Source organism: Rhinolophus ferrumequinum, chromosome 13 (assembly GCF_004115265.2).
Source record: "Rhinolophus ferrumequinum isolate MPI-CBG mRhiFer1 chromosome 13, mRhiFer1_v1.p, whole genome shotgun sequence".
NCBI lineage: Eukaryota > Metazoa > Chordata > Mammalia > Chiroptera > Rhinolophidae > Rhinolophus > Rhinolophus ferrumequinum.
Genome location: NC_046296.1, coordinates 41181494 through 41195827, shown reverse-complemented (window position 1 = coordinate 41195827; position 14334 = coordinate 41181494). Strand labels below are relative to the sequence as shown.

Here is a 14334-nt window from a genome sequence, read left to right as displayed (position 1 = left end):
AGGGACACCCCAAATAGTATGCATCCAACACCCCTCCCCCAGGCCTTTTTCACACTGTCACCTAATTTACTAGTAATATTGATTATATTGCAAAGGTGACATGTATCAGCTATTAATATTCCAGAAGAGTGTTAGCATACAAAATTAGATTAAGATTGAACTGGCTGTATTTTTCTTCCTGCTTTAGATGGGACTGAGAAAAGGAAACGCGAAAAAGAGAAGGGGCTTTTAAAAATCGGGAGCTCTAGTCAGCCGTGGAGCAAAACAAGGAGATGGGGATGGTGCCAACAGAGTTCTCATCCTCGCTGAAGATCACTTTAGTCTAAGTTAGTGTGTGGGGTGGCATAGGAGGTGGCAGTGGGGGTGGAGGTAGCAGAGGGGGCACCAGTGCCTGCTCTCAGCCAGCCGCCAACTGAACTGAATATCTGGGAAAAACAGATGTGAAAATTACACAATAAAGTTCCTTATAGTTTCCACAGGGTACCTAACATGAGTAAAGGGAACTAGTCAAATTACAGAAATTCAGTTCAGATTCAGCTCAAAAATTAATACCTTGAAATTAAAAAAGTGTTTTATTCTTATCTCCATGTCTACAGATATATAAGCTATTTATGAATGAGCTTACCTACTATATGGTGAGCAAGTTTAATTTTTCAACATTTTAAAATTGTTTATCCCTTCTACATAAAATATCAATTTGAAAGAAAGCCTTTTTTACGGAAAATAAAATGAAAGCTTTTTAAGTTTTAATAACAATCCCTACATCACTCAATGATGACTGACGGCTGTCCAAAGAAACTGTCTACATGGGCCGGCCCTGCCTGTGGAACGCTGAAGTTAAAATTTTGCAAAGGGAGAAGTCATCACTTACATATTCCGTTTTCATCTATTAGGAAGACATCTAAAGACCAGTACATTTAGGTATTACAAGCAACATTAAAGCTGCACAATTAGCAATTTTCTCTGAGGGATGTGCAAGTATTCTATAAACATGCAAGTGAGGAATAATACCATTAATATAGGCTGAGGAAGACATAAGGTAACATATTTAACAGTTAAAGAGCTTTTTCAACCTTCCTTAAAGATTTAAGTGGATTTTGTTGTATTGGCAAAACTGTGGTGTTACTGTACTGACTAAAATTCAAATTCACAAACTAAACATGAAAAGATGCTGATCTAAATTTAAGAGATTCATCATTTTCCCTCTTGGGAGCTCATTTGTAAGACCTCCACATCCAAACTCATCCCTCTGCAAACCTATAAACAGCCTTCACCAAACGGTCCCCATCCCAATGCTAACGTCATCTCCACATCTTTCTGGTATTATCCTCTTAATATTAATTTAAAAACTCCAAATTCCAAACTCCAAACAAACCCCGTGTTTTATTGCTGTTGGTATTATGAACCATTGAAAAAGTATTAGATTAAGTTTTAAAAATCAATATTATAATCATTTGGTGCACAATCTCACACATTTAACACTCAATTTAACTCACTTGCTATCTCATACACAACCAACACAATATGCAAGAAACAACTGCTGGGAATTGTTTCAGATGCTCTAAAGTATGTTAATTTTCAAAGCAAAATGACTTGTGCTGTGAATTTTAACGCACTTGAAAGCCTGTACTTTCTCTCATTCTGGAACACAAATTTTGCATGTCTGAAGAGCTGTGATTCATCTTAAGAAAACCCATCTTGTGTTAAATGGAATGGAAACTGGACTAAGTGGTCAAATGACAAGTACATTCATATTCAAGCTGTATTATAAATGCGTGTACAGTAATTTACGTCTCTCAGCTACCACAAAAGGCTCTTGATAAGCAGGTAATTTGCTAAATGGACTCCTTTATCCAAGTATTCGAAGGGCGTTACAAGAAAAATCTGCAGAGGCATTAATGTGACGTAAAGGTCAAGCATTGTGACATACCTTTCAAATAATCCCGCCTAACTTGCGTTATGATGAGGAGGCTGTTGGCAGCATCGTTCAGTGTGAAGCCCTTGATGTGGGTCTCCGCGCTAAAAGAAGCAGACATTTAGAAAGGAATTACTGACATGCTTCTGATACGATAATAAATGGTTGAGCACCAAGGTGAAATTATAAAAACTACTGTTCGTATGTTAAAAATATTGCTGCAAAATATCGACCTGGAGACAGCTTTTGTGTTATCCTGTCAATGGTTATAGAAGGATAATTTTTTTTTGCATTCTGACAGATGACAAAGTTGGAAATGAGCAACAAAAGAAACAAAGTACAAGATTTTTTTTAAACAATCGGTTCAGATTCTTGAATGCTGACATATTAGATGACTAAAATAACTGCATGCCCTGCATTGTTCTGCTGTATCCTAAGCTGGATACTTTTTCCTCTTTTTTCTGCATTCACCATAATTATAAAATGTAAAACTATTCTTTCGGCTACAAAAATGAACATTTATTTTCAGCACTGCATATTTTAAATATAAACTAAAGCATGTTATGAACTAACACCATATCATTTGGTTGATTAATTTTCAAATTTCTGTCATCCAGATACATACAGTTTTTAAAGGTGAACATACTGTAGAACTAATAAAACCACTGTTACATTAATATTAAAAATTTCATACAACAATCTTGTCCCGGCCTTAAACTTAAAACAACACCTCCCAACTTTTTAAAACTCAAGAGCAAAAAATTGGTTAATTATGACTAAACCCTACATGATTTTAAAAAAACAAACCAACCAAACCTAGCCAGAGATGATTTCTGTTTGCTACACTGTTTGCACATCTCCTGTGATGAAATTCCAGCACCCTTCATGCCCCCGGGGTTCATCTGCCGATTAGGCAATCTCCATAGGGCAAAAGGAGCAAAAGCAATTGCTGCCGTTTCCTTATCAAACTCAGTGATGATCTTGCTGCCAACAGCCTCAGCCTGCCGACATGAACATCTAAGCTGGGCAGATTTCGGTAACAGCAGGGTCACTGCTAAATTATTCTCATCAATCCCCAGAAAATCCTCCAAAGACATGGTGACGTACCCATCCTCTCAGTTACTTCCAGCCTCTGAGGTTCATCTGTGCAGCACCCCCCGCCCCCCGCAGGATTTTCTTATCCCCGCCACCCATTCTAATCCCACCAAAGCACCCATTGCTCAGTTTGACTTTTTTCCTTTGTCCCATCTGTCACAGCTTTGAAGTCAACAACTCGTCCATGAGACTATAAACTGCATAAAATGAAGGATTTACTTTCTCAATCTTGATTAAATAAACAGAAGACACTATTAAAATTAAGCTCACTTCTTATGCCTACATTATTACGTGTATTATTCCATATTTACTTGAAAATATTACCTAAAATTTATTAAAACCATGAGGTAACAAAACTTCTCTTTTAGCTGACATCAAGTGTGAATTACAAACCTTTCAGATACCTCAAAACATGGAACATTTTCTTTCCTATCTCGACGAGCTGCCTAGTCAATACAAATATGAAAGTGAGATAAATAGGAAGAGGAAAAAACTCTCTCCAGCTCTATTATATGCTGAACATATACATTTTACACATGTAGAAACCAATCAATTGCATCCAGAATATATTCCAAACTGGCAGAAGGAGAAAAACTACAAAAAGTTACTGGTAGAGATCTTTGTGTTGGACTCATTCATACGATATGATAAAAGAAGTTTACTTCTAACCCATAATTTTGATCTTTCCTTTTTGGAAAAAATCTAGTCCAGGGCTGTCAAATCAAACTTCCTGTGATGATGGGAATATTCTTGATCCATGTTTTTTAATAGGGCAGTCACTGCCACATGTCGCTATATGTGACAAAGAAATGGCAATCTTAATTATATTTCATTTAAATCAATTTAAATTTAAACAAACGCATACGGCTATCGTGGCTATTAGACTGAACAACACAGGATTCTAGACATTTTCTTTCATTTTTAGAAGTGCCAAAATAAAGGAAAAAACTATAAAGGATAAAAGAGTATCAATCTTTTAACTTACAATCAACTGCAAAAATTAGTCTGTCTTAACCAAAGAAAACAGTATTATTAAGTTGGTGCAAAAGTAACTGTGGTTTAAAAGGTTGAAAATAATTGCAAAAACTACAATTGCTTTTGCACCCACCTAATACATGGGAGTTTCACTTCGAGATTTCAGAGCAGTAACTGTTCTATGGATCGTACGTACATAACATGCACACAGGAGATTATTGGTGATTATAATTTATCTTACTTTGGATAACAAAAACTGGCGAATCCAGTTAAAACCATCATTGAATTACTGATTTAGCACTATTTAGACAGAATTAAATAAGAGCTGATAGGGACAAGAGAAAACACGGTGCTATTCTCAAAAGAGAAAGCAGAGCTATTGCTGCGTGATTCTCAAATTTCCTAATAGAGGTTAGTGTTATCAGATTTAATATAATAATTTAGATCCCTTACTGCTTTTTGAATAAGCAGCTTCCCTCCCATGGAAGAATTTACTATACACAAATTTTTATTTTGAAACATGAAGAGATGTAATTCTGAATAAAAGTCAAAGAAAGGTGGTTTCTTAAAAATTTTTAAAGGCAGTTGTTACTATTATTTTTGAGATTCCATTGCTTGTTGGGAAGGTTGAATGGTCTTGTTAATAAAACAAGAAATCTCATTAGAGGTCAAGTGAATCTGCAACACATTAAGACAACAAAGGTATATAGAAAAACAAAGATTGCACTTTTTAGTTCATAGGAAAAACCACTGCTCCTAAGACTGAACAAGTGGCACTGTGTAGGCAATTGTAACAGATTGCTATTTACGGACTACAAGTAACAGCACCAGAATAGTACTAAGGGGTACTGCCTCTTGCGACAGGGGCACATTTGGTTACATCATATAATAAAGATGCCTATAAAACAAAGCAACAATTATTTTCTACTGTGATCATGGATCAGATCTGGGAGGGGAAGAGATAACATGGCCTTATGTTGGCAATGAACCAGAGAAGTTACATGACATTGCTCCAGTAACACAGTTAATTAGTTGGAGAACAAAAACTACAACTTACATTTCTGAATTCCCAGTCCAGAGTTAGTTTCAAAAGTACTCAATGTAGATCTAACCCAAGATACATTTTTTCATAGTCAGATACAACATTTTATTGGTTCAAGGAAAAGTATGTGCATGCAATCCCCAGACTAGGTGCCTCTGGGCATTCTAGGGCTTTCCATCTAGGATTCTCTTGGGCCCACACAGCTACATGGGGAAGGCAGCCATGTAATACCCCTGGAAGGATAACACAGCTAAGATAACAGTGCCCTCATGTGTACAGAAAGGCTTCATGACCATCTAGAGAGGGAGGGGAGGAAAGAAGATAAACATACGTTTTACAGGTTGTGGACATAAAGAGGAAATAGTAGGGCTGTGCTTATAACCATCTTCTAGGATGGCAGCTTGCACACTTGTTTGATCAAGATTCAAAACATAGAAGAAATGATGCTATTCAGTACACACCAGTGCAGATATACACATATAGTTGAAATAAAACTTTCACAAAGTAGCATCTTTACCACATAAAAAGGTGCTTTGATATCTTCTATTCTATTTCATTTTAAAAATGTTGGTTCTGTCCCACTAAACAGATCCCATGACCCACTAATAGGTTACAATTGCAGTCTGAAAAACTACCATATTTTGCCGTGTATAATGTGCACTTTTTGGCCCAAATTAGTGAGTGAAAAGTAAGGATGCGAATTATACGTGGGTAGTACTAATTCTGTTTCCCTGAAAGTTGGGCCAAAAACGTGGGTGTGCATTACACATGGGAGCACATTATACATGGTAAAATATGGTACATCAGTGGTCTTCAATGGAAGGTATGTACACTATGTGAACGCTTTTGGGTGAGGCAAAAAAACATTTAAACCTCCATTTTAAAAATCTTATCCTCTGAAAACTTTTTGTTTTTTGAGTATGTTTTATAATATGGTTACATGTGAGACGTTAGTACAATTCCCTGTTTATGGTATGTGATCAAAATGTTTAAGATGTGACCCTTTTTTTTTTTTTAAGATGTGATTCTTGAATCACCTGGGTGTTTAGTAAAATGCAGATTCTTGGGGCCCACACCAGATCAGGTGAATCAAAACCTCTGGGGTAGGCTGTGGGGAATCTTTTTATGCTGCCAGAACGTGAGACTCACAGTTCTACAGCAAGCCCAATTGAAATGAAAAAATTATCTGTACTTGGAGGAAGTATTTCAGAGGTCTTTGGGACCAACTTCAAGATTAAAAGTTTTTTAAAAAGTTTTCCTTCTTTGCTTCTATCCCCTCACTTAATCATACCCAATTCCAAGCACAAAATGCTTCTTTTTCTTGCCTCCCTTTCCTCCCAAATCACTCTTGCTTCGGAACACCTTTGATTATAATGGGTAGTATTGGGATAAAGAGTTTAGATAATTTCCTGAGAAAAGTAATTTTAGGTACCCCCTGCCCCGCTCTTGATGACTTCAGTGTTACAGATGACAGGATGTACTGAGTATTCTAGAGATAGGTAATTTAATTAGCAACTGAGAAAATAAAAATGAGACACAGAATACATTAAATACCTGAAGTTTTAGGGTGACTGTCCTATATCAACACAGATAATTCAAGACCACAGATATACTCGTATATGGTGTGTATGTTTATACACACACACACACACACACACACACACACACACACACACACACACACACACACACGGTCTGACAATTAAGTTCACGAACTTGGTGCAACAATGTTGCTAACATTTTTGGTATCAGAGGGATCATTCATTATTAATTTGTACCAACTGGATAGTTTACCAAGTTTACTATTTGGAAGTGCTGAAAAGGCTGTGTGAAAAAGTTAGATCACCTGAACTTTTCGTCAACAATTCATGGCTCTTGCATCACGACAAAGCACCAGCTCACAGGGCACTGTCTGTGAGGGAGTTTTTAGCCAGTAAACAAATAACTGCATTGGAAGACCCTTCCTACTCACCTGATCTGGCCCCCAATGACTTCTTTCTTTACCCGAAGATAAAGGAAATATTGAAAGGAAGACATTTTGATGACATTCATGACATCAAGGGTAATACGATGACAGCTCTGATGGCCATTCCAGAAAAAGAGTTCCAAAATTGCTTTGAAGGGTGGACTAGTAGCTGGCATCGGTGCAGAGCTTCCCAAGGGGAGAACTTTGAAGATGACCATAGTGATACTCAGCAACGAGGTATGTAGCACTTTCTCTAGGATGAGTTCACGAACTGAACTGTCTGACTTCATATGGGTAGCATAAATGAGTTGCAAGGTTATATAAAGTAAATAAAAGGTACTGCGCTGTGGAGGGCCAGTAAAGGTTATATAGTTTTAAAGGTTAAAAAACCCCATAAAATTAGAAAACTATGTCATATGGTTTTTGTGGGTAGTTGAGGATAATTAAGCAACTGCTATTTCAACAATTTATCATTAGAAAAATCCTTAATGGATAGGCAATATTGTTTAACACAGGTTTAATAAATGGACTAATACTTACAAATCTTTTACTTGCATTGCTTGTATAAAGCTATCCTTCACCAACAATAACTTTATAAGACTGATGTAACTTTCACTGTTAAACACAACATTTTGCTTTTGTGCTTTCAGGAAAATATTATATGCATCTATGAAGGAAAAAAAGAACAAAAAATGAGATTACATTATTCTGAAATGGCAAAAAGGAGGGAACAATCCTAAAACAAAACCCTAACCCCACATATTTCCATTTTTTTCAAAATTCACCCACCCACTATACCTCTCTACGAAGACATATACACTTACTGAGCAAGCAGATGTTGTTATTCGTCTAATCTTTAAAATACAAAGTGACATTTTCTTTGAAAACTACTACTTAATCCAAATGGATGGTAACTGAAAGGGCTTCCTTTTAAAATTATTTTTCTTATTAGCTTTCTAAAGTCAACAGATTACTGTCATGCCAACAAAACAAGAAATAGCGCTTCTAAATTTTGTCAAAAGATGATGCTAGTTTCAAAATAAATTGCAAAATGTGTGTTAAAGTCCAAATAAACCAGAGGTATAATTTAGATTGAGGGGAGCAAGAGATTCATTTTAAAGCAATCTTTAATCTATAAGTGGGTGGTTACAATGGTTAACATTTCCACACAATAGCATGCAAGTGAATATAGCCTATAATTCTAAAATTAGGAGATCAAATTATTTGGCTACGACAGGACTTATACAAAAACATACAATTTTCAAATATACAGATATCTAACAAGTAAACTAAGCAACATTTGTTTGACTGATTAACAGTTTTATTTCACTTGTTCACAATAACTGTCAGTGAATGAAAAGATGTTACCAAAAGAGAAGTAACTACACTTTTCAGTCACTTACTTTTCTGAAATAAAATTTCCTGGCTATAAACATCCAACTGAAACTACGATCCACTCTCTGTTATATATAAACAAATCACAGTAGAGATGAGGCATAACTAAACTATCACGTATGAACTTCTACGGATATAAAGCTTAATGTAAGGAAATACACAACACGCAACAAGGAATGAATATGATTTTAATGCTCAGAAGAATATTGTAAGCTATGTGAGAGGTTCCTGAACAAGCAGCAACTAGGCTTGTATTTCTAAGTTGGGGGAATTTTGCACTGGCCCTTCAATTAAACTGGAGTGACATATCAAAAACTTAGTTACCCCTTTCAAGCTAAATGCACAAAAAATGAGAGAAAAGAGATATGACATTAATATTTGTATCTTAACTAAGAAGAATAGATAGAATCTATTATTCAGTATATAATGCACATATTTTCCTTTTAAAGGAACTAAGAAGATGTAATGAAATTATTTTCTACTTCCCAACAAACATATATAATTGTTCACTAGTTTGCTGAATGAAAATAAATAAGTACAATTTGAATATTTAATATCAACAAAATAGTCTAGAAAATCTTATTAGTTGTTTTCTAAAAATTGTAGTCTTTCACGAAACTGGTATGGCTGTGCTTATTATTTTCTATTAGTTTTTTGTAAAAAGCACCAAACTCATCCACCACAGGTTTCTGGTGTCACATGTTTTAAGTATACTGAACTATTAGAAATTCAATGAAGTGCTAATGTAAGCATTCACTTCTCAAACTATTCAATCAAGCATTCATTGTTCAAAGTATTCATATTTTGCTACAGATTCAACTCCTGAGATATACACAAAAGTAACTAAAAGCTCTGAAAAAATTAACAGGATAGAAACCAATTAGATAAATGTAAATTGTGTATTAAAAAACTAGCATAGGGATATATCTTGTATCTCTACATTTAATACTACATCATACTCATTTAGTTAATGGGTTAAATGTTTTTACTTAAATAAAATAGCAATTTGAAAAAAGCCTATACATGAAGGAGTATTAAAACCTTTTAAAACAGAAACTACACACTAACCTTATATTCATTTCAGTCAAATCAAAACTCCACTCAAATATTTAAATCGTATTGATGATAATTAATTTTATATTTAGGTTTAACAGATACATGGTGAAAGACACAAGGGTGTTATAGACTGAAAATGCAGCAATGGAAAATGACTCAGAATAAAAAGTTACTCTGCATGACTGAAAAAGCGTAACAGCTTAGCTTACTCTTATTTCATACACATTATATCAGTGTCACAAAATTTCTAGTTAAGTCTAGAAATTAGCAGGTTCTATAAATTTCTGCATTGATTCCTTTTTACTAAACAGACCTAAAAACTGTCAATACTAAAATGAAAAATAATCTGCTGCATAATGACTCATAAAGCGTACTTGAAAACTCACACCGAAGGACTTAAAGACCACTCAATGGAGAAAAATTAACAAAAATGAAGGAAACAATAGTAATATGATTTTGAGAAAATGCAACAAAATCAAAGCGAAAATATCCAAAATGCAATTGGCAAGCTTATACCAGGGGGTTAGAGATGGTCAGAAAACTAAAAGTAGTCATTAACAGAGAAAATCATGCCTTCAGGAAGTTTACCACTAGATAAAGGGAAGAAAAGCAAGAAACAGGGTTCCTGTCCTGCCTCCAACCTTGGCATACAGCAGTCCCCCTCATCGGAGGTTTAACTTCCCGTGGTTTCATTACCCGCAGCTAATTGTGGTCCAAAAATATTAAATGGAATATTCCAGAAATAAACAGTTCGTAACTTTTAAGTTGTGTGCTCTTCTGAGTAGTGTGATGAAATCTCACTCCATCCTGCTCAGGCTGTAAATCATCCTTTAGTCCAGCATATCCATGCTGTATACACTACCACCCCATTAGTCACTTAGTAGCCATTCTGGTTATCAGATTGACTGTGTGTTGTAGCACTGCAGTGCTTATGTACAAGTAACCCTTATTTTACTTACTAATGTCACATTCACATAACTTTTATTACAGTATATTATTATAATTGTTCTATTTTATTATTAGTTATTGTTGTTAATCTCTTCTTGTGCCTAATTCATAAATTAAACTTTATCGTAGGTACGTACATATAGGAAAAAACAGTATATATAGGGTTCTGTACTATCTGCGGTTTCAGGCATCCACTGGGGGTCTTGAAACATATCTCCCCCTATGGATAAAGGGGGGATGACTATATTGCTTGATCACTTCCACCCACACTAGTATGATGGTTAATGTCCTAATCACTTTTTTGCTTTCAAATAAAAGCAAAATATATAGTAAATATATTTGCCAAAAAAATTCATCATGTTGTTTTCAAAGTGTAATTTTTGATAAAACCTATCTTACTTTATATTATGAAAAATTTCAAATATACAGAAAAATATAAATAGTATAATGAACCCCTTCCATATACCCATCACCTATATCTAACATTTACTATTAACATTTTGCTAGATTTGCTTTACCTATGTTCTTTATGGTTTAAGCATTTTTAAATAAATTATAGAAATCTAGACTTTTTTCCATCTCTCAATATTTCATTATAGATCCCAAAATTTAAGGACCTTTTCCTGTTAGGCATAATATCATTATAATATCTAATAAAAACGAGAGCAATTTCTTAACACTACCCACTATTCAGTCAATATTTAAATTTTCCCAATTGCCCCCTAATGTCTTTGCTAATTTAAAAAATGAAATCATTAATACATACAATTTAAGTTCCATCTCTATTCTACAGCACTTCCAATTTGGCGGGCTTAGCATGGTGCTGTCAGAAAGAAGACCCCAGTGTACATGCTTACCTTTGCTTTTCTTCCATTGGCAGGCATTCAATAGCTCTTTATGGATATTAGTTTCTACAGGTGAGGGTGCTGAAGAATTCAGGGAATGTTTTTCATCCTCATACCATAACTTGAAAACAAAATTATTTCATTTAAACAAAAACTGGTAAATACAGTGATCTTTTCAGTATAAAAATGGACTAATTTATCACCGAAAGTTATACTGGCAACAAAATCTGTTATGCTTACAGATAAAAACAAATTACCTCAGGTACATCAAACGGAACCTCCTGATTATTGTTTCTAAGGATTTCTGCTAATAATCTTAATGTCTTCCCACGAGGAATGATATTTTCTTCTTGCATTTTATTCCAGACAGCATCAGCTCTTTGCCAGTCACCATTTATTTCTGTAAAAGTTGATTCAACAGAAATTAGTGAACATATTAAGCAGAATTTATGAAAATATTTAAAACTTTTTCTTAATTGATGTTGAAGGAAGAATTATTCCAAATATTGACTCCAGGGAAAGGAACAGGGTAATTGTGGACCAAGGGGAAAAAGACTTCTTTCTGTATACCATTTGAATTTTAAACCACAGAAACTCCTTATCTATTAAAAAGCAAAACAAAACAAAAAACCCTGCATTATGTTATATACTTTGAAAACCATGTCAATAAAAAGTTTGTTGTTTGAAAGTAACTTGAGATACTGCCTACTGCTGAAATCAAAATCAGAAACAGGTAGTCTTTGGAAAGGTGATGGATACGTGTATAAGGTATAGTTCATAGCTGAGGGTCTAAAATGATTGAAAGTGTGCAAATGTATGATTTTCTTCAAGTGACTAATCAACAAACTTTTTTCACTTAGTGCAAGAGGGAGAATTCTGTCTCTGGTTGACGTGAAGAACTTCTATGACAGTGTGTGATAATTTCTTATTTTAACAGATAATGCCATCAGACTAAATGAGTATTAAAGAACAGGAAGTTTATTGGAAGGAAATGGGCAGATTCCTTCATACTGAAAACTCGAGTTCCTTCTATGTGGTAACCTAGTCTTCACAAACAGCAAAAACTTAAAAATCAAGACTTTATTTGCAAAGATTTTTATGGGTTTTGAAAAAAAGATCAAGTCATTTAATAAACTGCTTATGTAAAAACTAGAGCAGAATATGAAAAATATCATATGACACATGACGGTCAATACAACTATTAAGCACAAAGAAATACTGCTTTAAATGTGTTCTTTTTTTTAACTTGTAAATATGAAGATGTAACATCTCTATTGTGTATGGGCAGCTCTAGGAAGGGGGTTTGTTTCAGGGCATAAATATTCTGGAAAACACAAGTCAATCTGTTTCTCAAAAACACCCAGATACTAAATAAAACAAATGGAATTTTCCTAGATCCCCACCAAATTGAAAAGCTAAGTTTTTGATAATTAATGACTCCTGGAAGTAAAAAACTCAAAGAATAAAAACAAAACACATTCACACTCCATCAGAAACCTGCAATAAAGAAAAAGGTAAGTAATGACTACTAGTAAAATTTCTGTGGCTCATACGTAGACTGCAGCCTAAACTTTCACATAAAATATACTAAAACGGAATCCAAACAGTAGAACCTAACCTGAAGTTCAGAGTGATGTCATACACACTTTGATAATAAAATCAGTCTAATTAATATATTAGGTTGGTTCAAAAGTAATTGCAGATTTTGCAATTATTTTTAACCTTTTAAACCACGATTACTTTTGCACTAAACTGATAAAACCCTTAAATTTACAATCAATTTTCAAAACAAGACTCTCATAAGTTAATAATGCTTTTCCTTCATTAAAATGTTCTTGAGTAATGTAAAATTCAATTTGTAAAAGTAATTTTTCAAGTATGTGAATGTATAAAATTAATTTGATTAAATAAATTAAAAACAAAAACCGACGTTCCAGTCTTTACTTCCGAAAGGGAAAGGTGGAAAGGAGTACTTGTTATTCCCTGCCAAAGGGCATTATGGACTGCAGAAGACACGGGAAGGTTCTTAAGAGCTGAGAACAGCACTGCTATGGTGCTTTGTAAAGAGGTTAATTTTTAAACTAACATAATTATTCCAAAACTGAATAGAAGGTGGGACTGAAAGATTCTTCAGACTGTGGGAAAGATCTTCAGACTCTGGGAAGACAAGTTTTTTTCTTTTAAAAAAAGGCACAAAGGTTATGAAAAGCTTCTACTTGGGGAGGACAAGGTATTACAGAGATGCACCTACTCAAATAGAAGTTACCAACTTAAAACAAGAAAATATTTCAAAATACAGGTGAGAATTAGCGTATATAGCACAAAACAACCCAGTTATTTATATATATATATATATATATATATATATATATATATATATATATATATAGAGAGAGAGAGAGAGAGAGAGAGAGAGAGAGAGAGAGAGAGATAGATATATATATATATATATATATATATATGGGGGGTGCCAAAAATATATATACACATAACTTGTATTCATCTTTTGTTATCAGTACATATTGAGTATTACAATTATAATAGTTTTCTTCTTTCCTAAAATGCATACACATTTTTTTTGGAGCCCTCTATATTTTTTAAGGGGAAAAATTTCTCAGAAATCTACTTGGATTACAAAGTACATAACAAAAATTTGAGGCAATCCAACTAGTCAGTGCGCCAAATTCTGTAGCTGTGTGTGAAACCTCACAAAGGCACGGAAAAGCCACACATTTCTTTCATAATATCCCTCTGGGGCTTAAAATTCCTCCTCCTAAGAAAACAACAATTATACTTGTTATTTGAAAAATCAAACAGCCACAGACATGGGCTGTAACCAGGCAATGGACACTCTCTCTGCCTGGACAATCCCACCACTGTCCCGGAACTCAGGACTCCCTCTCTGAAGAACAAAAGGACTGACTACTCAATGATCCCTGGGAACTTTAAATGGTCTCTGACGGCTCTAAAACCAAAGATTTTCGACACTGTTAGTGAAGGTTACAAGAACAGACCTAGCTGTGGGGCTCCATTTTAAGGCTACGTGACCAGTGTGTAACAACAGTTGGTACTTTATACATGGTCTCCATGGTATTAA

The 14334-nt window shown here is 34.5% G+C and overlaps 1 protein-coding gene across 1 annotated transcript in view; it reads right to left on the bottom strand.

The window, feature by feature from the left end:
* Nucleotides 1-14334, bottom strand: part of LRPPRC (leucine rich pentatricopeptide repeat containing) — a 94894-nt gene that overhangs the window by 14570 nt on the left and 65990 nt on the right. Inside the window, exons 28-31 of the mRNA XM_033124814.1 lie at nucleotides 11495-11637; nucleotides 11250-11358; nucleotides 7534-7660; nucleotides 1931-2019 (exon numbers count right to left, since the gene is read on the bottom strand). Of these exons, the coding sequence (XP_032980705.1) occupies nucleotides 1931-2019; nucleotides 7534-7660; nucleotides 11250-11358; nucleotides 11495-11637 (468 nt within the window). The remainder of the gene's footprint in view (nucleotides 1-1930; nucleotides 2020-7533; nucleotides 7661-11249; nucleotides 11359-11494; nucleotides 11638-14334) is intronic.